Source organism: Poecilia reticulata, linkage group LG9 (genome assembly GCF_000633615.1).
Source record: "Poecilia reticulata strain Guanapo linkage group LG9, Guppy_female_1.0+MT, whole genome shotgun sequence".
Lineage (NCBI taxonomy): Eukaryota > Metazoa > Chordata > Actinopteri > Cyprinodontiformes > Poeciliidae > Poecilia > Poecilia reticulata.
In genome coordinates, this window is record NC_024339.1 from 30805612 (window position 1) to 30833503 (window position 27892).

Below are 27892 nucleotides of genomic sequence, written 5' to 3' on the forward strand. Positions count from 1 at the left end.
TTGGCTCCAGTGTCGGATGATGTAGTAGCGTGTCATCGTTCCATCGTTGTTGACTCCAACTCCGAAAGCTGCTGAAGCTCTGCTACGCAGGCTCAGCGGCTCGGTGACAGCAGCGACCGCAGCAGGACCGAAGGTAAGAACCTCATTTCTTACCGTTCACTTCTAATTCCAATGTCGGTCATCATTCTGCCAGCCTGCAAAAACTGCTGGTTCGCGCGAACACGGCATTAACTGCTGTTAATGAGATGAGCTGAAGGCATGAAGTTAGTGGCTACACTGTACAATCAATCTCTTCCGTTACATTTATTTATTTAATTAACAGCAGGATTTTATTGAAATTACTCAAATTACATAAACGTAATTTTTATATATCTTTAAAAAGTAGTAAAAAATAAAGTTACAAAACCTTTTCATAAAATTGGCATCATAATGCATTTTCTAAATAAAATTAAACCCGATTTCTATGCTGAAAAGGACGCATCAACAGATATATTTAGGGATATTATATATTTATGTATTTATACGAGGAAGTTGGATGAGAACAAAATAGTCTAATTATGTGCACTCTCTCTTTTCATCCTACATCTTTGCAAATTTTCATCTCAATATTTTCCTGTTTTATTTCTTAGCTTTGTTGCACCATGCTAAGTCCTCTGTTTCGTGCCCACGGCCTCCTGGTGGCCTCACACCCATGGGAGGTGATTGTTGGCACAATCACCCTCACCATCTGCATGTTGTCCATGAACATGTTTACCGGAAATGATCAAATCTGCGGCTGGAATCTGGACTGCCCCAAAACAGAAGAGGTAACACAACCAACAATCCATCAGTTAATATTTCATAGGTGCTCACAAGGGCTGGGTAATATGTCTCAAATAAGTTGTCACCACAGTGTCATGTCATTAATATTATATTAATATCAATAAATCTAAATTTTGAAAACAGATTTTGTTGGCTGATACTTTTCAAGTATCTAAAATTTATACAATGCATGCCAACAAAAAAATCTGGCTGTTGGAGCGAGTCGCCCTGCAGCAGATGGTCACACAAGTCACAGGTGAAAGTGTCCAAAATGCTAAGGGTCAAGGAGAGAGTTAGAGATGTGCAGTACATGGCAGATGACTGAGAATAAAATCTGGAATTTATTGACTTTGCTATTAACAGTAGCATCATCATCATTGAGTGACTCACTATTGTTATGCAGCCCTTGTTCTCGTGTTATATTTAAGAACTGTAAAAGCTAGGAAGAATAAGGATAATACTTTACGGTGTCTGAATCGTATTCTCCTCCTTTTGTTGCTTTTACAAATCAATCATGATCATTAAAATTAGTTAATTCCTGCTCCAGACTCCCTCCTGCAATCGCAGCAGGGAGTCTGACTGGATTGGTCTCAACTAGACTGCACATCTGGACTCTGCAATTTTCTTCCATTATTTTTTGCAAAACTGTTCCATGTTGCATGGGAATTGGCTTCTTTTGAAGTCTAGTCATCACAATACTCTATCAGACTAAGTTCTGGACTTTGACTGGGCCACTTCAGAACTTCCGGTTTGCTGGCTTCATATCATTTCTGTGAAGCTTTAGCTGGATGCTCCAGGTCATTGTCTTGAAAACAAACATACTTCAAAGCCATAGTTTTCTTGGAGATGGACACAAGTTAACCTCCAGAATTTGCCTGTTTTGCTGCATTCATCTTACCTTCCATCTTTACAAGCCTTCCAGGGCTTGTTGCCAAGAAGCATCTCCACAGCATGATGCTGCCACCAAAGTTTGTCACAGTCAATGAAATGTCAATTATATTTAAAAAGCACTTTAAAAACAGATATTAACTGCACCAAAGTGCTGTACAGTATTCATAAAACACAAATTAAAACAGACAGGGCAAGTAAATTACAATGTCAGGTCTTATGGAAAAGTTAAAGAATAAAAATGAGCTTTAAGGAGTGATTTAAAGTGTTCCAGACTGTGGGCAGATCTAATGTTAAAATTTAAGTTGTTCCACAGACTAGGAGCAATGACAGTGAATGCCCGGTCTCTTCTTTTCAGTCTGGTTCTGGGAATATGTAAGAGAAATGTATTATTTTATCAACGTGTTCTAGAAATTAAATGGTTATGAAGAAGGTCTTAAAGATAAGCTGGGGCTAAGCCATGTAAAGCGTTAAAAACCAGTAAAATAATTTTAAAATCAGTCTGATAAGAAACTGGCAGCCAATGAAGAGAAGGGTGTTATGCTCTCTTTTCCAGGTTCCAGTTCGCTGCAGCATTTTTAATAATTTTTAGATTAACAGGGTAAAAAGGATGTTAGGACTTGTGGGGGTTTGGTTTTGCTTTTCATCGTATTTATCATTATGTTTTAGTTCATTTTAGTTTAGCCCTTCRTGGTCATTTTAGTTTTATTCTTTTGGTTAGTAACGTCTTGTTTCTTGCTTTTCTCATTTCAGTTCCCTTGTAGTGTTTCTAGTTATGTTTATTTCGTCACCCTAAGTTCAGTTATTCACATATGTCTGACTCCATGTATGCCTTCTTTTAGTAATCCCAGTTAGGTTATTTCTTAAGACCTTGTCGCTCCCCCCATAGCGTATCTAGTTTTCTTGTCACTTTAGGTTTAGTTAACCTAAACTTTAAAAAAGTAAAAAGTTACTTTTTGTCTGAATCTATGTCCATTTTTCTTTAGTAATTCCAGTTAGAGTAACTAAGGACTAAACAAGGAAATGACCTAACTCACAGGTGTCAAACTCCAGCCCTGGAGGGCCGGTGTCCTACAACTTTCAGATGTGCCTCTGCTGCACCACACCTGAATAGAATATTCAGATCAGTTCTCTCCTTGTGAAGAGAACTGATCTACACATGGAGGAGGTAATTAAGCCATTTCATTCCAGCGTTATTTTGTACCTCTGGCACATCTGAAAACTGCAGGATAGTGGCCCTTGAGGACTGGAGTTTGTCACCCCTGCTCTAGCTCTATATTCCTTAGTTCTTATTGTTGGATCAACCTTGTTTCTTTTATAGGTTTGTTTATGTTTTTGTCTTTTTCTCTTCTAGTTTATCAGGTTCTCTTTAGTCAGTGTTTCTTTAATATTAGAAGTATTTTCAGCTTCCTGCCGTTTCCTCCCTTTTGCATTCCCCAGCAGATCATCTTAGCTTCCCTGTGCCACCTTCTCCCCACCCCTCAGCTACATAGACATAATATAAGAATAGACGCCTCATGGCCGCTCTCACCTATTGTCGCTGACGATATTTAGGGCGGCCATCTTGGAGCGGTCCACCACTCCACTCAGCCTTATGTGTTTAGCAGCACAATAACGTATCAGCGCATTTAATCGATCATAACACGCTTTTTTSTTACTGGAAACCATATTCAAACATCTATCAAAGTTACATTTATATACAATTGTATTTAAGTATGTTTTTAATACATAGTTTAGCATATTTAAATATGCTGAGTGGCTATAACAATAGAATAGGAATGGAATATTCTGATATTGATGTATGATGAGCATATTACAAAGCACACCGTCAGGTGTGGTGGTGAGGAGAGACGCAGAGACCCAGGTTGTGATAAAGATGATAGATTTAATGAAGAAAGCTCAACAGTCCAGAACAGGCAGCACGGCAGAGTGTAGCACACAGCTAATTACCGGTAGCAACTGAAAAAGAGCTAAACCAACACAGGACTTTACAGTTTTACTGTGATGGCAGGCAGACAAATGACATACGAATGACGAGGATCCGACAAAGACAACTTAAATACACAGGGAGAGGAATCAAGGAATGAGACACACCTGGGAAGCAATCAACGGGGAAGACGCAGAGACAACAGACTCACAAGAAAGAAACTGAACACAGAAAGCCCTAAAAATAATTACACAGAATCACGGATCATGACACACACAGCTGTTCATAATTTATTTAATAATAAATAATGATTAATACAGAATATATATTGAATACATGTTTATACATACACACACACATATATATATATATGTTTTCCAACCAAGGAGTTCTAGCTTCAGTGCAGCAGCAGATTGAGTCCAAAATCCGATGCGAAATTCATCTATGCTGCAGTGAAACTGTCTCTTTAAAAATATCTCGCACTTCTTCCTCACATTGTGTCTTTATGAAACCTTCAAAACAAAAACGTAAGATTTGGGATGTATCTTACTAGTGAAAGAATTGCATATAAATAATAGTCTTTACCACCTGTGTAAACTTTGCTGGTGAATGTTATAACCCATAATACAAGTTTTATAATATGCGCTATATTGTTTCATTTCTAATGTAGGCTCTTGTGTCAGATAATCCAAGTCAATGTTAGAGAATAATTAATTTTTTTAGATTTACAGAATCTCAGTTAGCCTTCATAGCGGGGCTGAACCCCRTATTACACCAAGCACTGTAGCCAATATTAGCTGGTATCTCGCCAGTGGACATAAATACAGTAAAGTAATATTCCAATCACAATAACATGTCCATCTTACTTGTGAAATGTTGTCTGTGGAACCCTCATCAATAGTTCATCGATCCGAACAACAATGTCCCAGTGCTGAGGCATCTTCTGCCGTTTTGATTGAGCAAAGTAGGAGGGACGACCGCTCCAAGATGGCCGCCGTATTTCCTGCGCCGGAGCAGCCAATGCGGGGTCTACTCTTATATTATGTCTTTGCTCAGCTAGCTCCTGTGCCAACCACTCACACCTGTAATCAGTTCTCATCTAGTTAGTCCATTGTTCCRTTTGCTGCCTCTCAGTATTTAAGCTTCTCCATCTCAGTCACAATGTGCCAGCCTGTCTTGTCACTACCCTTGTGTCTCCAGTGTGCTTTGTGTTTGGATTTTCTTGTACCCTGGACTTTGGATTTTTTGTGTGAGTTGATTTCTTCACTAAAGAGCCCCATTATCCACAAACATCCTTTCACAGGACAATATTGATGATGACGGCGCACATATAAATTTAATTGCAAGTTTGTATAAGATAGGGTAATGTCTTTTTGTTTCCCAGTATTGTAGTGGATCCTGTTGTGTTCGCCTCAGAGATGCATATTTATACCTCAATAATGGCTTCGGAGGTGACCTTTAAATTGGCCTTGTTCTCTTCGACTTCCATGTTCACGTGCTGCCACAGGTCGTCATCGGAGAAAAAAAAAATAAAAATGCATCTGTGTTACTAACTCATTGTAATTACGTGGAGTGATTTGCAAGAACATCAAAATACAAATAAACACAATTAACAATCATGACAAACCTGAACCGGGAGCAGATTGTTGAGTTGAAGTTCTAGTTCAATCGCCTGCTTTCTGGAAACACCAGGGTTTCTCAGAGTGTTAGCTGGTTCATCCCCCTCATGCTGGGCACGATGATGCCTCAGCATTGTGGAAGTGCTCCGGTTACAAACCTCATCTGGGAGCAAATCCAACATTTCATCTACAATATAAATAAAAGTTAATCCATGTAAATTAATTCAAATATTCTATAGAAAGGAACTCGAGTAATCTGAAAGAAAAATCAAAAATGGAAATGAGAATGGAATAATCATTTACCTTATTCTCTGATATGAAAATGATCCCACACAGGGGAAACTTCCTCTTCCTTGGTTGATCCATGCCGGAATTCAAACATGAGCCAAAAACCAACGTAAGGCAAAGAACACATTATCCATCCAACAAAACCCACAAACGTGTCGACAGTTTCTCCCTCATAAATACAATTTGGCACGTTCACATCCAAACGACACAGGAACTGTATTGGTCACTTGGTTTTCCTTAAGTGATACGCGCACATACCCGACATCCTGGATTTATGTGGATTCATGATAACAGGATTTCTGCTGTTTGGAGTTGGCGGATACCTGGTATATCGACAAATTTGTGATGGATTGGGCTGACTAGGGAACACTCAGACTGACATGCTGTGGGACAGAGGTGCAAATGGATGTGATTGCAGGCCAGCTGTGAACCCTAGAACTCACTAGCGGGATGGAATAAATCTTGGAGAAGTTGCTAGTTTCTATCTGGCAAGTGGCCACACTAATTTGGATGATTGTAATCAAAAGAGATGTACTGGAGAGACTGAAGGGCTGATAGAAATTTAAAATCTAAATGACCTAAAGCATATTGTCTGTATTTGAAGTGGCTCCCCTGTGTCAGTCTTGGCTGGCTAGCTATCTCAAATCTCCTCGAAGATATGTAAACATGACACTTACCCCCCGCCCCCCCATCCTGAAAACCATCTTCAAGGACTTGCTCTTAGATGATACCACCATATCAGAGACTGTGTGTGTAGACTTACTGCAAACACATTTCATGGCCACAGATACAAAAGTACTGTGAGATCGATAGCCTTCAACTTAAAAGCGGCATCCTTTTCTTCATGTGGTTTCTATGATGAGGGGATATGAGTTTGAAGAAATTTCTCTGTCGTGCCTGCTGCTAGCATGTCCTTGTTCTAAATGAATATTAGCACTTTTTACTTCCAATGATTAATTTCCTGCTAAAGAGCCCAGAAAAGCCGCACCGGGCTATAAGGCGCATGGTTCAAAGCGTGGGAAACGGTAGCAGATTATAGACCGAAAAATCCGGTAGTTATTACTTAAGACCAACGTTTAAAACAGAAAGCTGTTTAGCTTATTATTTTTAGTAATTGTTGAGTATTCATTACCTTAGATCAACATTTAGCTACTTTTATAAACTGTGGAGTATTTATTAATTTAGACCAACATTTAGCTTTATACTTTTAATATTGGAGCAAATCCTAGAGAAACTCTTTTTAGTTCACAAATCTAGAACAAACTTAGAAAGTGCCATCTACTTAACAACCCAGAACAAGAATCACACATGGAAAACCAACGCATAGCCCTATATTGTTCACATTTAGAACCAAGTCCAGAACAACTTGAACCAACATTTGGTTCAAATATTTGAACATACTAATGGAATCAAACATGTAGAAACAATATTTAGTTTCATCAGAGCAGGAATCCAGAGAAACCCCTACCAGCTAATAATTATTTACTTCTTATTCAACATGGGGAAAAAATTTATGGTTTTATACCATTATCTTTTAATATTTCTTTTGGAGGACTTTGAACTGCCTTGTTGCTAAAAATGCRTTATATAAATAAACGTATCTTACTATAACAGCTGTTGAGAGCTTTGAACAGCTTGTGATAGTGTATTTTTTTTATATTTTCTGTGACCTTGTTGCTTACAGGAAATTCTAAGCAGTGACATCATCATCCTGACCATCACTCGTTGTATAGCCATCGTCTACATATATTTTCAGTTCCAGAACTTAAGACAACTGGGGTCCAAATACATTCTAGGTAAGATATTGTTCCCACACCAGCATATTTGCAGGATCCCGGAAGCATGTAAAATGTAACAGTTTTCAACTGCATTTCTTTGTTCATGCCTTTTCTTCTAGGAATTGCTGGTCTTTTTACCATTTTCTCCAGTTTTGTGTTCAGCACAGTTGTTATTCACTTTTTTGATAAGGAGCTCACTGGCCTCAAGTAAGATTGCCCTAAATATATCATTTTATCAGCTTGCTGTGCAGTAAGCTGTAACATGTCCTTGTCCTACAGCGAGGCGCTGCCCTTTTTCTTGCTTCTCATTGACCTTTCCAAGGCCTGCACCCTTGCCAAGTTTGCCTTAAGCTCCAATTCTCAGGTAAGACAAGACATTTTCTTGCAGCTTGTTGAAGCTTTTTTTTTTTTTATTACCATGCTTTTTCCCTCTATGCTTTTTCAGGATGAAGTGAGGGAAAACATTGGAACTGGCATGGCTGTACTTGGACCTACCTTCACTTTAGATGCTCTAGTGGAGTGCTTACTCATTGGAGTAGGAACCATGTCAGGTACTTCCTTCTGCTCTGATGTTGCGGAAAAAAAGTAAAGTGAGTCAATAAAACAGGTATCATTGAAAAGTGCAGAAAAGTGGCCTTTAAAGAGAGAAGTGCCTACCCAGATAGCAAAATATGAGTGAATCAATGTTAAAATATGGTTAGGCAGAAATTCTGAATCCATGTTGAGGCCTGACATTGAAAATATACAGAATATGTATTCATTAATATTTTAATGTTTGTTGACATATATAATCACACATTTACCTATCAAGCTGCAGCATAGACACAAAACAATGCAGTTATTTTTCAATAAAAGCAATATCACCAAACTTACTGCAAGAGTGCTCAGAATAGAATTTAATTCAGAAGCAGACTGCAAATAAGCCACCAGCAAAGGCGCTGTAGACATTTTTATGTCAACACATTGCACACAAATAGCAATAATTACAGACAAGTAATGTTTACCTACTTACAGGCAATGTAAGTAAGTAAACTTTACTTATATAGCACCTTTCACAGATATAAAAATCACCAAGTGCTTTACAAAAAAGGAAACGCATCAATAATAAAGACTAAGATCAATGAACAAAATTAACCAAAAGCCAGTCTGAAAAGATAAGTCTTGAGACATTTTTTAAATGTGTCAGTTGTCACGGAGCAGCGCATTGGTTGAGGTAGAGCGTTCCAGAGCCTCAGGGCCTCCACATCTAATGCTCCGTCACCACGAATTTTAAAATGAGTTCTGGGAACCGACAGCAGCGTCTGATTATAAGACCTCAGAGTCCTAGACAGACAGAGAGACTTCAAAAGGTCCAATATATATTTGGGAGCCTCACCATGAAGTGCTTTAAAAGTTAAAACCAAAATTTTAAAATAACCCCTAAAATACTCCGGGAGCCAGAGCAGAGAGGCCAGAACAGGAGTCATGTGATCTGTTCTGTGGGTTCTAGTTAAAAGCCTGGCTGCAGCGTTTTGCACAGACTGAAGGGAAGCCATGGAGGATTTACTCAGACCCACTAAAAGGCCGTTACAGTAATCTAAATGAGAAGAAATAAAAGCATGGACAATCATTTCTAATTCCTTCTGTGATAAAATAGCTCACAGCATCAAAATATTCCTTAAATGGTAAAAACAGAGAGCAAACTTAGCTTAGAGGGGCTGGCGGGAATCGGTGGTCGTGAGGCAGAGCTTGGGTCAGGGTCCAGAAATCCAGAATAGAAGGAATCCGTGAAKGGCTTGGCAGGAGGGGTAAATCYGTGGTCAGAAGGGGGGTCGAAGAAACACAGAAGGCTTGGCAGGAAACGYTGGATCTCTACTGGCTCGTGGCTGTCGATAATCTGGCAGGGAAGCAGAGGCTGAGGGGTGTTTAAGTAGGGCAAGGCCCAGGTGGAACAGGTAAGCAATCAGGCGTGGCAGGTGAACTGAATGAGTGCTTAACACAGCATGGACAGGACATGAATCATAACAGGCTATTTTTATTCAAAGGGTTTAAAAACCCAAGATGCTTCCTGATTTCCGTGATTTTCTCATCAGGAGCTACGATAAGCGTCTCAGTCCTGCCAGCATTTAACTGCAGGTTGTCATTCAGCCAGATTTTAATGTCAGACAGGCAGTTACTGAGTTCAGTCAATTTATAAAATTCAGAAGATCGAAATGAACAATATATTTGAATATTGTCAGCATACACATGGTAAACGTTACCCTAGCGATTTAACTCTGGCCAATTCTGGCCAGAGTTAACTGGCCAGAATTGTATTAGGAAACTATAAGCTTTATTTCAACTTGGCCACACTTAACTGTCAAATGAAAAGTCCAACATTCTTTCAATGCTAGAATAGATTACAAGCCTCTACACTGGGGCCTCTGTTTTACGCTACATATTTATTTGATGCTGCTTCTTATCCAGCACTCTCTTGAAAAAGAGGCTTTTAATCTCAATGTGATTTTGTCCTGCTTAAAGATTAAATGAAAAAAATACATTGATAAAAGCAGTAACAGCGTTATGTGGACAAATGAAACAGGAAGTGAAAAGTCCTGTTTAATTTGGAAAAAAAATGCATCTTTTTTTATCATATCTTGCAAATTTTATTAGAATACTCCAGATATTACCTTGATCTTGTTGTAATATTTCTTAAAGTTTTAACTCAGCTACACATATAATATATGTTGTCATTGACAAAAAATAAGTAATGAAAGAATATGCTTTAAATACTTTGTGATTGTCTGTTTTTGCACTGTGGTTCCTTCTTATGGGAATAACGACTGCTGAAATGTTCTCTTGTGTCTTTAAGGTGTGAAACAGTTGGAAATCATGTGTGGCTTTGGATGCATGTCTGTTTTAGCCAACTATTTTGTGTTTATGACTTTCTTCCCTGCCTGTGTCTCACTGGTCCTTGAGGTAAAGCCCACTTTTTGAGCTCCCATAGATAGCTGTACTAATGAAACATTTTTTCATCATGTTGATTTTTTTAATATATACATTTGCTCCAGTTGTCACGTGAGAGTCAGGAAGGTCACCCGATCTGGCAGCTAAGTGACTTCTCCAGAGTGATGGAGGAGGAGGACAACAAACCCAATCCTGTAACTCAGAGAGTCAAAATGATCATGGTAACGTTTTGCATGTGAAGAAAATCCTCCCTATGTATTTATTTTGTAAGGGTGTGTGCATCATTACTGGTTCCTCTATGTGCAGTCTCTTGGACTGGTGATGGTTCATGCCCACAGCCGATGGATTTCCAAACCATTGTCCTCAAGTACAACAGGAAGTAATGCACAACTTGGCATGGAGCTGGATCAGTTATCTCCTAGAAGAATCGAGCCAGAAATGCCACTGTGGCACTTCTACCTCAGCAGGTAGGGCTTATCTAAGAACTTTTCTTTAAATAATTGTTTTTGTGTTTTGCAGTGTGTGCAGAAAGCATGACATACATTTGCTTTAACTCTCACCCATTACCAGGATCTCTTTTGTCCAAGGAGTTGCAGCGTGGACAAAGACTTGTTCACGCTGCAAGCACATGTGGCCCATATCAGATTTGAATGTGGTCAAGTGTCCAGGCCAGACTTTTTAGAATAAAAGTTAACACTCAGAACTGACCCGTATATGATTTTTCGGAGTTAGATTTGAGCCACTTCCATACGTAGTTCTGAATCCGACTTGTTTCCAGTCTTTTTGAATGTAATTCCATTTGGAATAACCAAAGCAGCTTTGATGTGACTTTGATACCACTTTCCATTGATGTTCCTGTTAACTTTATAAACTAACAAAAGTATTTTATAGTCTATTCTCTGAGCTACGTGGTGTCAGTGTAGGGACTTTAAAACTGGGGTGATGTTCTCTATCTTCCTGGTTTTAGTCAGAAGGCAGCAGGAGCGTTCTGGATCAGCAGCAGCTGGATTTTCTTTTAGGCAGACCTGTGAAGACGCTGCTGCAGTAATCAATACAACTAAAGATAAACACATGGATGAGTTTCTCTAATGCTGAGACATAAGTCCTCTATTCTTGGAAATGTTCTTCAGGTGATAGAAATGGTTGTACCACTGTATGTCTGTTTGTAGCCATTTTTACATGTCTGAGGTGCTAATGTAAGTGCTCAGTTAGAAGGGTGTGGCCAGCAGCAGCTCACTGGCATAATTTTGTCGTAGCCCAGTGCATTCTTTAATGAGCTCAAAATAGGCAGAACTGATTGGGTGAAATCTCAAGATTGGAGAATGATTTTGTGTATTAAATGTAATCAGGGGTGAAAGTAAGGGGGTGCGGTCGGGTACTGCGTACCCCTAAAAGATTTAGCGGGGGTACGCAGTACCTGCAAGAGAGGGGAGCGGCTGTCTACTGGATTCACTCTGCAGCTGTGAGTTCACCCACTAATCAGCCGTGACTGATTAGTTTTTCAAGAACAATCTAAAACACGACTTAATCAGTTAATAAATAGCTTGTTTCCTATTTCATATTATTTCTGAACTGTTCGTGCTTTGCTAGAGCAGCGGTGCAACATGTTGATCGCAGAAGGTTTTGAGTCGATCTCAGCATTAAGTGACAAACTGAACGCAGCCAGGAGGCTGAGAGCAGCACGTCCTCCTCTGACTGGATTAAAACGTTTGTAACTTTATTAAAGAACAACAGGGGGAAAAATCGACAAAACGTGTTCAAATTAATGAGCCAACAACAATAATAATCTCAGTGATTATTATTTCAACAAGGTGTTGCGCAATTCTGTGCGTTTCGGTTCCATTACCAAAAGAAACAGCAGAGCAGGAGTTTAAAATGAACTAATCAACCACCGCTGTGTTCATGAGAGGCTTATTAATGATTGCAAAATAAATATCAAGCCTGAAAATCTGATATCGTATCAGACTGAATGAATCTCTGGTCGGCTTGTGGAGCGCAGGAGGTTGCCATGGCAAAGGGTGTGCTTAATGACAGAGACGGAGAGTAACAATGTGCGAGTGGTTTAGAGTTGATCACCTGTTCAGGTTGTTTTACCTTTGCATTGGTGCATCACAGCCGCTGTAGTTTCTGAACGAATAAACTACAAACTTGGACTAATTACCTCGTTCTTTGTGAGTATACGTCATTTACAACAAACATCAAACACGGTAAATATGTTTCATTAAGWRTTTAACAAACAAATGGCTTCTACCACGATAATTATGTGAAATTAAATTAATTGTCTAATATAAAAAAAAATAGTTTGGTTCTGTCTGGCTCAGAGTCTGAGAGGCTTTTCCTTTATCAAACAATAGTTTTTTTCCCTCTTATTTAGTGGAAATATTAATGTTGATGAAATTTTCTCCAAAATAATAACATTTTTCAACCTTTATAGCTCCACTGTTGAAAATGAGGCTCTAATATTAACAAATGACATTGAAATAAAATCCAGTCCAACATCTGGTTTGAGGTGATTCTTCTGGAACCTGACTCTCATACTGATAGATCAGTATGAGAGTCAGGTTCCAGAAGAATCACCTCAAACCAGATGTTGGACTGGATTTTATTTCAATGTCATTTGTTAATATTAGAGCCTCATTTTCAACAGTGGAGCTATAAAGGTTGAAAAAGGTTATTATTTTGGAGAAAATTTCATCAACATTAATATTTCCACCATTTTCTTTACATCCTTGTCTCTCAGTGGGGTCAGGAGGGTTGCTGGTGCCTATCTCCATCTAACATTCCGGGCGAGAGGCGGGGTACACCCTGGACAGGTTGCCAGTCTGTCGCAGATATATATAGAATTTTTTCTTTTTTTTTTGTCATAGTGCCCCCAAGAATTTCAAACTACTTTCACCCCTGAATGTAATGAACATGTTTTGTTTAGCCCCACAGATCTATCTTAGCTTGTTCAAGGAGTCATAATAGTGAACCTTTAAATATATTGAATGTTTTGAGTTACTGTTGCAGAAAATCTCCAATTCACCAAATAATTAAGTTTGTTAAATAAATATTTTGACCATCGCTCAGTCTGTATCTTGAGAATTAAGTCATGTCCAAAGCAAAAAAAAAATGAATAGCAAGAAGATTACCAGATTGCAGTCAGTCATGAACCTGATTAACCTGTTTGTCTTGTTTACAGAATGATAACTATGGACATAGAGCAAGTGATCTGTCTGGCATTGGCTCTGCTGCTGGCTGTCAAGTACATCTTCTTTGAGCAAGTGGAGATGGAGTCTACACTGTCTCTTAGGAACCCCATCACCATGGTTGCTCCCAGCCAAAACCAGCAATACAAGATCTGCTGCATCAGGGAGCCTTCTGCACCCAGATCTGCAGCACCTGCAGCCCCCTGCAGGGAGGAGAGAGGTGTGTCTGCCCTCACTGTCAGTGCTACACAGATAAGCTTGTGTAGCACTGTGTCTTATTCCAACTTCTCTCCCTAGATGAAGTTATTCGGCCATTTCCGGCCCCCACCATGGCCTATCAGTCAAAGAGCTTGTTTGTCATTGGGGAAGAAGATGGGGAGATGAAGTATGACAACACTGAGCCCAGTCTGCTGCAGAATCCCAGAGGACTTGATGAATGTGTGTCTATCTTTAACAACCCTGAGGTAAAACAGAGAAGAAATCCTATAATGCCCTTAACAATTCACAGGTCATATGATTACATTTTTTAGAATTTAAATTTGACAATTTTTTTTTGTTTTGTACATATAAGGTTAGAATGAAGACCTTTAAGAATCTGGTGAATACCACTTTATTAGGATCACATCTGCATATTTAAAAGAGGGTGTACTTACTTTCTTATGATTCTTACCATTATATTTGTAGCCTCACCTACATTTTAGCATCATAGACACAATCAGAACTATCTAATTGATAAGGCTATAACCTGTAAATACATAGTTGATTGGTCAGAATCAAATATAAAATAAGTGTTTTGAAATAGGATGGAGATTTTACAGTTTAAATAGTAGGAATGGCCTATGGGTGGAGCAACAGCTGTTCAGACTCCAATAATAACCACCAGCTCCTATAACGTTGAAAAGTTTGATTGTGTTTCTGCAGCAAGGGCCATATCATCTAAGTGATGCTGAGGTGATGTTGCTGGTTACCTCCAAACATATCCCAGCATACAAACTGGAGACTTTGATGGAGAAACCAGAGAGAGGAGTGGCAATACGAAGACAGATGATCTCTGCCAAGCTTTCTTGTCCTTCTGCACTCTCCTCCCTTCCATACATCAACTACGACTACTCCAAGGTGACATTGAAAGCTATACAAGAAACCCTACAACCACATGAACCTGTGTCTTTAACAAAGATGCATTTTCTAGGTTATGGGTACCTGCTGTGAGAATGTGATTGGTTACATCCCAGTACCGGTTGGAGTTGCAGGACCTCTACATCTGGATGGAAAACAGTTCCAGGTTCCCATGGCAACTACTGAAGGTTGCTTAGTTGCAAGCACTAACCGAGGCTGTCGTGCAATTGCTGTAAGTGTCTGAGTTGTTGTTACTGACTGTTACAGGCACTAGCCCAATAACACATTTAGCTCCATGAAATTTCAGTTCAAGAAGCTGAAGTTTTTCTGATGAAATATTACACGCGCCAGGACTGGTGTCGGTGTAGCAGACATTGATTTTTTCTGTAAACAGGATAGAACAGGTTGAAGTAATGAGGCAGAAATAACTCTGTACTTCTCAAGTCCTCCTGGAATCTGTTCTGTTTATTAGACATTTTGTCAACATACTTATTTCTGTAATGAACAGTTTATTTTAATCCTTCCATATAAAATAACAACTTCTTCTACACTTCATTCTCATGGTAACTCCCATTCGCTACCCAGTATTTTACTGTATAAACAATATACAATGTATTTGTATTTTTTTCTTCTGTACATAAATATCCTCACAGAAAGACATATGGCAGGCACCTATTGTTCTACACCCAATAGAATGTCTCTTTATTCCATATTTTTCTTCCGTCACCGTTAATGCGGCTCGTACCGCTGCGAGAAACCCCACAAAAATGGTATCAAAACATGCGGCTCAATCCCGGGAAGGGAGCTACTATTTTTATTGGGGATCGGAGTTATGATGGCGACATAAAAAGCAAAAAATGAGCGAAATTTCCAACTGCCGAAACGCAAAGTGTAACTGACACCAACTGCCGCTGTTATAGAGAGAGAAACAGGGTAGAATTTTGACCCMAAAATAATTTTGAAATCGCTCTCATGGCCGCAAAACTTATGCTATTGGTATGAAAGTTGGTCATGAAATCGCACCGAATGCCTGCTCCRGTAAAATGTTTTCGAAATTTCTCTAGGGCTTACGGTTTTCTGTCAAGGTGCTACAGAGCAAAGTGATGGGACATGACTAACTGACGCTCCTCCACAGTGTTTTACATAGATTTCTGAAAAATTTCTGAGCTCAGCGCACACCATATTTCAAGACAACCCAAATTGGGCATATTCAGGCTTTAGCGGGAACACCAACATGCAGAAGCCCTATCTGACTGCTCATCCTCCCTAACCCCCCCACCACCCTGGGCCGCAACAAAATTTCCAAGTCTTGACTGGTCAGCGGTAATAAAAAGGTTGGGGACCACTGAACTACATGATTTATGTTAAAAATATAGTCAGCAATGATTGCCGTCCACTGTGTTGGACACATGGTTAATCAAAATGTCCTACTTATGTGGAATAAAATTTTCCAAACTAAGTTAATAATGTTACTTAGATACTCCTGCATATCAGCATTTTTTTTTTACTTCTAGGATTCTCCTAGAATAGAAGGATTGAGAGGATATTCCAGGAGTGGTCATTGAGTATGTACTCCGATGACATTCACTTGTAGTTACAACAATTTACCACTGAATTAATCTCAATGGAGGGGAGCAGTAGAGAGCATTCTCAGGACTGATAGGCAATTCCACCATAGAAACCACTGCATTTAGGAAACAATGACTTTTAAATAGCTGTCCGCTGTAGTGGCTGCTATGCACTAAAGGGTTAAGAAATTTTGTTAATGTGTTTCTTCCTACTGAGCAGGAAAAATAAATAAAAAGTGTTAAATGTCTTTTGTTTTAAGTATTTACTCACTGGAGGGTTGTTTTCCTTGCTCCTCTGTCTTCCCATTGATGCAACACTATAAGAACCCAGCCAAAAGATCAATGCCGTTTTTTCTGCCGTTTTATTTTCTTATCTTTACTCATTAATGGATATGATTTCAAATGTAACTGAGTAACTTTATTCAAAACAAATTCAAGGAAAAGTAAAAGTTCAGCTTTTGTAAACAACTTAAAGGACAAATTAGACAAATTGTAATTACACTAATAAATGTAAATGTAACTTATTACTTTACACCCCGTATGGCAGAACCAAAATACATATTTTTTTCCACATTGTGAAATGCGTTCTACTTTCTGCATTATTCATACAGGTAACCTATAATACAGTAACATTTTTATTATTTTATTTGTTTTGGTTTGCACAATGTGTGAGGATTTGTTTTTTCTGTGTTTATTTAGGTTTCTGTGTTCAGCTGTGTCTCCATGTTGTCCCGCCTACCCCTTGATTCTCTCCAGCTGTCTTTTGTTTCCCCTTAATTACTGCCCGGTGTATTTAACTCCACCTGGGTCTGTGTTTACCTGTCGGGTTTTTGTCGTTCGTCTATCAGGTCTGAAGTCGTATTTATTAGTGATGGGCAAATGAAGCCTCGTGAAGCAATGAACCTTTCCAGGCCTTTGCTTTGCAAAAAGGGTCATTACTCGATGCTTCATTCAGGACTCACTAGTGACATCTGCTGGTGAAACTAACAGCCTTGTCACTCAGTTGGATCATACTTCCAAAAATTAGTAAATGCAATATTGTCACAAAGTTTTCATCAAACTCATATTTAGTAACAGGAGAATCAATGAAACCATATTTAATTGTCATATGTTTTAATTATTAAAATGATTTGTAGCCAATCTAATCCTGGTATATGTTGAACACACTGGTTGTGTTGGGTTTTCTTTTATGTCAGATTTGACAATAAAGAAATTTGATGTTTTAGTGTGTTGGGAGTGCAGTGCATGTTGGGGCGTTCACGTTTTCTTGGATTTCTAATTGGCTCTCATCCCTTATATTTGGCTAGATGTTAAATTTTAATTCTGCAACACCATTAAATATGTTCCTGCTGTGCAAGACTGATATATCTTTGCTAATCAAACTACAAATAATAGTGGAACTTTGCAGAAGGTGAGAAATCATGAGGTGGAGGGTTAATTATTGTCTAAGAAGAATTTTATTGTGAGCATCATCTCAAAGTATTCCCAGATGTCAGAGATTTTCCTCTTACTGGCTCCATTTCAGACAATCAATCAAGTTTACTTCTGTAGCACATTTCAGCAACAATGCAGTTCATAAAATCACAAAAATATAAAGTCATAAAAAAACATAATCTACAATTGAGAAAACCAGTAACAAACATTACATTTGATGAGTGCCATCATCAATACACATCAAATATGTTGGTCAATGTTCATTTTATTTTGGTCACTGAAGACAAATATTCTCCTCTGATGCGAGACCAAAAGGACAACAACCCATGATGCAGAGCGGCTCATCGCGCTTTTAATTTGAAAACCGACACGCAAAATGAAGCAGTCACGTGACCCATGCAATGCGAGGCCTAGTTTGTTGCCAGTCACGTGGTTTTCAGCAAGTCAACACAAGCCTTGAAGCAGGGGTTCATCGGACACGCCCCCTTTTTTACTCGGTACAAGCCTCGAAGCCTGGATTCAGATAGCCCATCACTAGTATTTATTGCCAGTTGACTCACTTGCTACCAGAGTGAGAATCTTTGCTGTTTCTCGCCTGTGCTGCCTGGAAAATTTTACCAGTTGCTACCAGTTCACCTTTGTTTTTAGTTTTGTTTTTTAAACATTTAGACATTTATAATTCCGAGTATATGTTTAATTCTTTTTGTCTCCTTGCTTTAGGTGTCTGGAGGAGCCAGCAGTTGTATCCTGGCTGATGGCATGACTCGTGGTCCTGTGGTCAGACTCCCATCTGCCTGCAAGGCTGCTGAGGTCAAGGCCTGGCTGGAGAGTCCAGATGGCTTTCAGGACATCACAGAGGTTTTTGACAACAGCAGCAGGTAAACCGCTTGGTGTAGCTGTACAGACTCACGACATAAACTGTGTTTAAGACCAATACCAATACCAGTAATCATTTCTTCTTGTCTTCTGCAAATAATTTATGATTTTTGCAYTTATTATTGGCAGATTCGCTCGGCTACAAAAGTTGCTGGTTGGTCTGGCTGGGAGAAATCTTTACATACGCTTCCAGTGCAGGACAGGAGATGCTATGGGAATGAATATGATCTCTAAGGTAACCATGAGAAAATAGTCTTCAACATATCAACTGTACTTATCATTTTATATAAATGCAGTGTTTGACACTATAAGCAACCTTTGTTTTAAAGAAAACTTGATTGTCTGCAGGGCACAGAAAAGGCTCTGAGCAGGCTGCAGCAGCACTTCCCTGAGCTGCAGGTAGTGGCAGTCAGTGGGAACTACTGTACAGACAAGAAACCTGCTGCTATCAACTGGATTGAAGGCAGGGGCAAGTCTACCGTCTGTGAAGCTACAATCTCTGCAGAGGTGGTCCAAGAGGTAAGAGGAGTCAGGCCTACAAATGCTGCTAACTCTTTATACCAAACTGCTATGAAGGTTCTACTTTGCTTTCCCATTTTATTATGCTTTCTTCACATCATGTGCATACAGTTCAGGTAATTATTTTCATTGTTTTAGCATGGTTTTATATTATTCTACATATACTTAGAGGGTTATTTTTTCCTTTCCCTACTTATCCCACCACAGGGGCATGTCAGACCAAATGTATATAAAATTTTGGATGGACAATGAACTTTAGGTAAATCTTTGTGATAAAAAAGCAAAAATATTTTATCTTCTTTTACCTAAGTTTTATAACTTGATTATTCTACATTTATTTTCAAAGATCTAGTCTTTAAAGTTGTTGTATGCCAACAAAAATAAAATAAGTCCTCCCCATCCATCTCCATCCCTTCCCTCACTTCAGGGTCATGTTTAGGGGCACCCTTAAATAAATTTCAGTAAATTCCTATCATTTGTTCAGATTATTTATATAGAGTCGAATTTAGTCCAGCTATAAGTAAGTAGGTAAAATTTTATTTGTATAGGACCTTTCACTGATAAAATTACAAAGTGTGCCACTGAAGATGGCAGCACGTTGGAGTAGTTCTGTGCTTTCATTGAGATTTTGGCATTTTTAGGCCCAAGCAGCGAAGCCCTGCGAAGGCCTATTGTAATCGTACTGTTTCTTCTTATTGTGCTTCTGTCAAATGAATTGGCTTTTTGGGGGTTTTATCAATTCGAAAACTCACCAAACTTGGCAGACGCCTCAAGTCTGTGTGAAAATTACGTATTGGTCCTCGCAAAAATCACACAAGAAACGGCTCAACAGCGCCACCTGTTGTCATAGTGCAAGTCAAACAGGAAGTCAACCATTTTGGATTTAAGTTCCGATTTTGATCCCATTTTGGCCGTTTACAGCCTTCGCATTTGATCAAACTCCTCCTAGGGATTTCGATTGATTGGCTTCAAACTTGGTCTGTTTGTTCATAAGGCATGGCCAATTAAAAGTTATCAAAACTGAGTTTTCGTGCATGCTGAAGGGGTATTATCAGGGGTCAAAGTTCACTTACTCGCCATGAAACACGAAACTGTTATCTCCTACACAAAAATTCATGCTTGCACCAAACTTTCAGTAATTGATCATCGGGTGATCAATTACCCGATCACCCATCATCGTGATCATCGGGTAATTGATCACCCAATGTTCAATTACCCGATTGATCAATCGGGTAATTGATCATCGGGTGATCAATTACCCGATCACCCATCATTGTGATCATCGGGTAATTGATCACCCAATGTTCAATTACCCGATTGATCATCGGGTAATTGATGTTCCATTGGTCAAATGGCATTTGACCAATGGCATTTGACCAATGCCTAATGGTCAAATTATGACATCACTTAGGCCACGCCCCCTCAGAACAGGAAGTGCCTTGTTTTACTGTGACTGGTCGCTGTCTGACCCCTTTGACTTAATCAACATGAAACTGTGTGCAGAGACAGAAGACATGTTGATTCCAACCCTGACTGGTATCAATGAAGTGGGTGGGCATGGCGAAGTGACCTGTAACGCTGTTGCGATACGTTGGCTCTAAATTCCACAGGTTTGAGCTGAGCTGCACCAAACTCACTAGGATGGATCTTTATCCACCCTCTGACGGGAATCCATAAGAAACTTTGATGGGCGTGGCCTAATTTCTCTAGCGCCCCCTAGAATATTTTCAATGATCAGCCCCAAGCCATGCTTTAACCTAGAATTATGAAACTTGCTACACATGTGTATCTTGTCAGGACATACAAAAAAGTTTCTTGAAGCCATGGTCCAAACCCAACAGGAAGTCCGCCATTTTGGATCAAAGCCGTCAAACGTTTCTCTTTTTTATAGACGTCGTATCTGATTGAACCCGTCCTACAGTTTTTCAGATACAGACTGCAGAATCACTCGCCACACTCTTGAGGCATTGAAGGTCAAAAGTTATCAAAAGATTTCTCGTACATCAAAGCATGTGGGCGTGGCTAAGTGTCAAACTTTGGCTATGTGCCATGAAACATCAAGGTTCAATAACTTCCACATGCAAGGTCACAGCTGCATCAGACTTCCTATGTCTTACAATAGACCAGTCTAGTCTTGATCACATTGTCATGTTCAATTGATGACATCACCTTAGCCCCACCCACTTCTGACAGTTAGTCACCTGTTTTTTCTACTGTATGTTTTACTTTTACTCTGATTCATATTGGCTTAATCCTGTGCCATCTGACATAACTTCATGGCGTAGGAGCCGCTTACAGCTTTATTTTTTTTTATTTTCAAACATAAATTGCTGCTTTTTTGGATGAAAAAAGATTTTTTGGACAGCTGTTTCTTTTTTTGGTTTGACTGATTTTTGGCAATATTTTTTGTATTTTTGCCATTTTCTTATGATGCATAGCTGTAGCAACAGAGTGGTTTACAACAGGAAACAGATGATCAACATCTGAAAAGCTGACATACCACAGTTGTAGCCAGAAATCCCAGAGAAGTTTAAATGGAGGCATCGTAGATGCAGAGCAGCAACAAGGAGAAAGGGAAGGAGGAAGATCAAACCATCTGTACCATCCATGGGCAACATGAGATCGATGGATAACAAAACGGAAGAACTTCAAGCCCTGACAAGAACTCAGCAAGAGTATAAGGAATGCAGCATAATGTGCTTTATGGAAACATGACTGTTGGCTTCATCGGATCGTGATCTGCAGCTCTCACTGGAGCGGTTCGCAGCCGAGTGTGAAGCGGCCGGGATGAGGCTCAGTGCCTCCAAATCTGAAGCCATGGTCTTCAGATTTGCCCTTTCAGATTTGACCATGAGCCCTTTTCCGGCTCATGGTCTTGAGCCGGAAAAGGGTAGAGTGCCTTCTCTGGGTCAGGGGGTTCGTCCTGCCTCAAGTGGAGGAGTTTAAGTATCTTGTTCACGAATGAGGGAAGAAGGGAGCGGGAGATCGACAGGCGGATTGGGGCAGCGTCTGCCGTGAAGCGGGCGCTGTACCGGTCCGTCGTGGTGAAGAGAGAGCTGAGCCAAAAAGCGAAGCTCTCGATTTACCGGTCGATCTACGTTCCCACCCTCATCTATGGTCATGTGTTTTGGGTCATGACCGAAAGAACGAGATCACGGATACAAGCGGCCGAAATGGGTTTCCTCCACAGGGTGGCTGGGCTCTCCCTTAGAGAGAGAAGCTCGGTCATCCGGGAGGGACTCAGAGTAGAGCCGCTGCTCCTCCACGTCGAAAGGAGCCAGTTGAGGTGGCTCGGGCATCTGGTCAGGATGCCTCCTGGACGCCTCCCTGGTGAGGTGTTCCGGGCACGTCCCACCGGGAGGAGGCCTCGGGAAGACCCAGGATACGCTGGAGGGATTATGTCTCTCGGCTGGCCTGGGAACGCCTTGGGATTCCTCCGGAGGAGCTGGAAGAAGTGGCTGGGGAGAGGGAAGTCTGGGCCTCCCTTCTGAAGCTGCTGCCCCCGTGACGATCGATCGATCGATCGATCGATCGATCGATCGATGGATGGATGGATGGATGGATGGATGGATGGATGGATGGATGGATGGATGGATGGATGGATGGATGGATGGATGGATGGATGGAGATAAAGAACAGCAGGAAAAAGGGCGGTGGATTAGCAGTGTTTGTGAACAACAGATGGTGTTATCCAGGACATGCTACTGTGAAGTGTCGTCTCTGCAGTCTTAGACATTGAACTCTTGGAAGTAAGTTTCTGACCATATTTTTTTACCAAGAGAGTTCACCAGTGTTATTTTGGCAGGTGTTTAAATTCCACCCTGAGCTGTTGCCAATAACGCATGTGCAATATCTGGTGATTTTAATCATGCCTCACTCTCTTCTATGCTGCCGATGTTTCACCATTTTGTCAGCTGCTCCACCCAGGAAAACAAGATTTCGGATTTGCTTTACACTGATGTCAAGGATGCATATGTCCCCAAACCAAAACCTCCTCTGGGGGAAATCAAACCATAATCGTGTTTTTCTCTGTTAATACAAACCCCTAGTGAAGAGGCTGCCTGTTAGGAAAATGACTGTTTGGAAATGGTCACTGGAAGCAGAAGAGGTCCTCCAGGCTTGTTTGAAGCAACTGATTGGACTACTCTCTGCCAGCTACATGGAGATGACATCAGTGCCATGACTGAGTGTGTGACTGACTATATTAAACTTCTGTGTGAACGGCACCATCCCCACCAGAACAGTGAGATGCTTCCCAAATAACAAACCCTAGATCACCAGTGACCTAAAGAAACTTTTAAACAAGTAAAAAAAAGAGCCTTTAGGGAACAAGACAAGGAGTTGAAAAGTATAAGAAAGAGCTCAAAGTCAAGATTAGAGACAACAAGGAGAAGTACAGGAAGAGGCTGGAGAATAAACTGCAGAAGAACAATATCAGATGTGTGGTCAGGGATGAAGACGGTTAAATTAAATTATCAATTAAAAGGAGGATCAGACGGATGGAAGTAGGGACAGAGCAAATGAACTCTGTTCAACAGGTTCAGCTCAAGAACAAGCTCATCATTCTCCTCTCCTGACCCCAGGCAGACATCCCACCCTGTGTAGGATTAGCATCTCTTTAAACTGTTGTGGAAGACATCCTCCTGGTCCCAATACCAAAGAAAACTCATCCATCAGTCATCAACAACTGCAGGCCTGTTGCCCTGATGACATCCCACAACATGCAGGTCCTAGAAAGAATCCTGTTGGCCCAACTGAGTAAGAAGACAAGCTCATATGAAGACCCTCTGCAGTTTGCTTATCAAAATATAGTTGGAGTTGATGATGCTATCATACACCTGCGTCAACAAACTGTCTTCTGGACAAAGCAGGCAGCGCTGTTAGCAGTTCCTCTGGGGGGAACCTCAGATGTATAATACAATACACAAATTTAGTTGACCATGTTATGATAAAACATATCTAAGAAAGCTCAGCAGATTGCCATTAATTTTGGATTAATTCCTCATCCAGGGGAAGCATATGGTGCCAGTATGGAGAAACATCTCTCTATTAACAGTGTTCAGTATGAGTGATCTCCAGCACACAGAAACACTATGGAGGTTGTCTCACAATTGATTTCCCTGTTTTTTCCATTCTTCAGGTTTTGAAGACTACAACTGAAGCACTGATAGAAGTTAACATCAGTAAGAACCTGGTTGGCTCAGCCATGGCAGGTAGCATTGGTGGCTTTAATGCACACGCTGCCAACTTGGTGGCTGCTATCTACATAGCCTGTGGGCAGGTAAGGAGGTTCTTTTTAATCATTGTTTATTCATTTATTTTATTACACTTCAGCATTAAACATGTCTCTCAATGTGTGTTTACCAGGATCCGGCCCAGTCAGTAAGCAGCAGTAACTGCATTACTCTCATGGAGCCATCGGGACCAACAGGGAAGGACCTGTACATCAGCTGCACTATGCCCTCTATAGAGGTGGGCACTGTGGGAGGAGGCACCAACCTGCCCCCTCAACAAGCCTGCCTCAAGGTACACAAAGCACACTTGTAAACCTGTTTCACTAACTCATAGTAAAGCTGAGTTGGCAAACAACATGCCTGAATATTATTGTTCCCTCTGTAGAGTTTAACCAAGTACAGCTGGTTTTGTTAGGCCTGACGGTTGCACTCTACTTCAACAAACCTGAGTCAAATAATGAGGTCATTAGCAGGACTCAAGAGAACCTGACTCCACTGAGGAGGTGATTCAGCTACTGAATCCAGGTGTGTTGGACCAGGGAGACATCTAAGAGTTGCAGGACACTGGCCTCGAGGACCAGGATTGCCCACCCCTGGTATAAACTGTTCTTCAGTATGTTTGGCCTTATATCTGCAGCCAGATGGCAGCAGTTGGAATAAATTGTGTCCAGGGTGTAAGGAGTCTTTTAAAATGTTCCTGGCTTTCCTGAGGCAGTGGGACCTGTGGAGTACTTCAAGAGAAGGCAGAGAGCAGCCGATGGTCTTCTGGACAGATTTAATGATTCTCTGGAGAGTCTACCTTTGTGCAGCTGGAGAACCACACACAGACAACGGCAGATGATGCTCTTAATAGAGCATCAATAGAAGGACACCAGCAGTTTTTAGAGAAATATTGTTTCTCTCTGCTGGGCCTTCTTTGCCATTTCTGCTGTGTTTACATCCGAGGCCAGGTTATCCATGATATGAACTCCCAGGTAATGGAAGTTTGACACACTCTCCACCAGCTCTCTGCAGTTGTATAGTGGTTGAATGACTCCTTCTTCTCCTAAAAATCCACTATGATCTCCTTGGTTTTGACTGTATAAAGGATTAAGTTGTTGTCTGTCCACCACGCTGAGTCACTCCGCCTCGTTCCCGTAGGCAGGCTTATCCCCCCCTGAGATGAGGCCCACTACAGTTGCGTGGTCTGCAAATACAATCGTGTGCACATACAGCGTGAAGAGCAGAGGGCTCAGCACACAGCCCTGAGGGCCAGTGCTGATGCTGATAACTGAAGATGTATGGGGGCCCACTGTGACTCTTTGTTTGTGATCTGTCATGAAGTCCTTAATCCAGCAACAGGTGGAAGAGGGGATTCCCTGGTCTGGTCGCACTAATATGTCATGGAGGATGGTATTGAAAGCCAAGTTAAAATTATTGAAGAGGATTTGTGCGTAATGCTCCAGGTGGGACAAGACAGCATGCAGGACAGTGGCAACAGCATCTTCAGTTGACCTGTTGGCTCTATAAGCAAACTGGTGCATATCAAAGGTGTGAGGAATGAACGCCAAGATGTGACTCTTAACCAGCCTTTCAAAACATTTCATCACCAATGGGGTCACTAGTCAGTAGTCGTTCAGGCAGGTGATGTGACTGTTTTTTAGGAATGGGAACAATGGTGGAGGATTTCAGGCAGGATGGGACTCTGGCCTGAGACGGGGACGGATGTAAGATCTTTAGTAAATACCCTATCCAGCTGTTCTGCACAGTACACACATCCAGGAACACAATCAGATCCTGCTGCCTTTCTGGGATCGACAGTGTAGCGAGCGTCTCTCTTCATATTCCTCCACCTTGAGGATAAAGTTGCTTAACTGCTCTAGTGCATTCAGAGCAGCTGTCACTGGAGGCTTCGGCCCGAAATGAGCGAAGAAGTGGTTCAACATCTCCACTAGTGAGATGTCACCTTCAGTTGCTCCATTGCAGCTGAAGCTGTAGTTGGTGATGTGCTGGATTCCCACCCAAACCTGCCTGCTGTTATTGCCTAGGTGCTCCTTCATCCTCCTCTTGTAATCTCTTTTAGCCTTTCTGATTCTTCTCTTTAGGTCGTTCCATGCAAACTGAATTGAATTGAGTTTATGTAAAGTTTAGGGTTAAGTATATACTGGTAATGGTTCAGTCGGGGTTAGGCGATAGAAATGAATGGAAGTCAGATAAAGATGCATAACGTGTGCGTGTATTTGTTCAGATGCTGGGAGTCCAGGGTGCCAGTCAGCAGTACCCAGGGGAGAATGCCTGCCAGTTGGCCAGGATTGTATGTGCCACAGTGCTGGCTGGAGAACTCTCACTGCTGAGTGCTCTGGCTGCTGGGCACCTTGTCAAGAGTCACATGACTCATAACAGGTAAGAGCAAAACATGCCAGCTAAAAGATTTAAATCCCCCACTTGTTCAAATCCTCCTTGAGTTGTGTATTGATTTCCTATGTAGTCTGGTCCGTTCTCCTGTGTTCCTGTGATTGTATGTGCTAGCACAAGCATTAGCAACATACCACTGTAGCTTCCCTATCCTGAAAAAGCTAATTTAATTTGTTTTGTGATGTAAAACAAATACACTTATTTTGTGGAGACTTGTAGTACAGTTAAATTTCAAAATATATTTGTACTTCTGTGCTTACAGCTGATTCCTCATTCTTTACAAGAAGCAGTTGAGTTTCTGCATGGATTATGACATGCATGCATGGTTCAAAAACGATTACAGCTGTACTGTAAGAACTGTGGTTCTCAATTATTTTCTGTTATACCTTCCTAAGGAACATTTTTTTCAATGGCACAATCACTTCATTATTAAAACTAATTAGTAAAATGAATGGAACAGCTTGCATTTCAAAGGGGGGGTATCACGTAAAATTAACTTTTTTTGAGTTTATATCGGGTTATAGTGATATTGCCTCATCAAAAACACACCTGGAGTGTTGATTTGATTCTTTAAAGGATTTCTCAAACATCATTATGATTGAGAGATGAGACCAAACAAAATGGAACAATATAGGCAATATATTGGTTGTTACTACAGAATTTTTGGACTTGAGAAATCTCATTTTGTTTTTTTACTATCAATACAAGTATTCTAAGAGAAAATGCTTACATTTGGAAGTATATTTACAATCACATCTGACTGCACCCATGAAAACCCATTTTAAGGGGTACAAAGCCTCTGTGTATATTTACATTATACATAGCTACAAGAGGGAATAACCTTGCTTTATTCTGCAAGGTTATACAGAAGGGAGGTGTTGAAGTTAGGCTCTTATAGTTGCATGCTTTTGAACAGAACAGGACAGAATACCGAGTGTGATTATGTTTTGTTTGCAGATCTAAGGTGGACTTACATGGGACTCAGGGAACATGCAGCAGGAGAGGCTCAATGCAGACTGAAAGAAGTTAGGTCTTGTTCAAGAAACTGGATGGAAGCCATAAAGATTAAGCCAGTTTGAACGGATTCTTCATTTATCAATGAAGACCTCACCTGTCTTCCACAGCTCTTGATACAAGATCATATTTTGATCAAGTATTCAGTGCTTAAAATATCTTAAGCAACTCAGTTTTTCTTACTGCATGTACTTGTAGTTGATAATTTTGTCATCAAGCACTTTTGCCAAACTAATCACAAACTGAGATGTACAAAGGTAAGACTTGAGCTCAATAAATGTTTCTTGCTGGGTAGTCATACTCCCCAGCAAAGTTGCTTTTTA

At 40.5% G+C, this 27892-nt stretch overlaps 1 protein-coding gene across 1 annotated transcript; it reads left to right on the top strand.

Moving 5' to 3' along the window:
- LOC103470679 (3-hydroxy-3-methylglutaryl-coenzyme A reductase) lies at positions 1-27892 on the top strand. Its single transcript, XM_008419301.2, has 20 exons — positions 1-133; positions 630-806; positions 7208-7319; positions 7421-7508; positions 7581-7665; positions 7747-7852; positions 10132-10238; positions 10331-10447; positions 10533-10693; positions 13408-13634; positions 13712-13878; positions 14336-14530; positions 14604-14762; positions 18253-18410; positions 18538-18643; positions 18757-18927; positions 24068-24208; positions 24295-24453; positions 26389-26543; positions 27513-27892. Exons 2-20 carry the CDS (start codon positions 642-644, stop codon positions 27583-27585), a joined length of 2652 nt encoding a protein of 883 aa, XP_008417523.1. The 5' UTR covers positions 1-133; positions 630-641; the 3' UTR covers positions 27586-27892.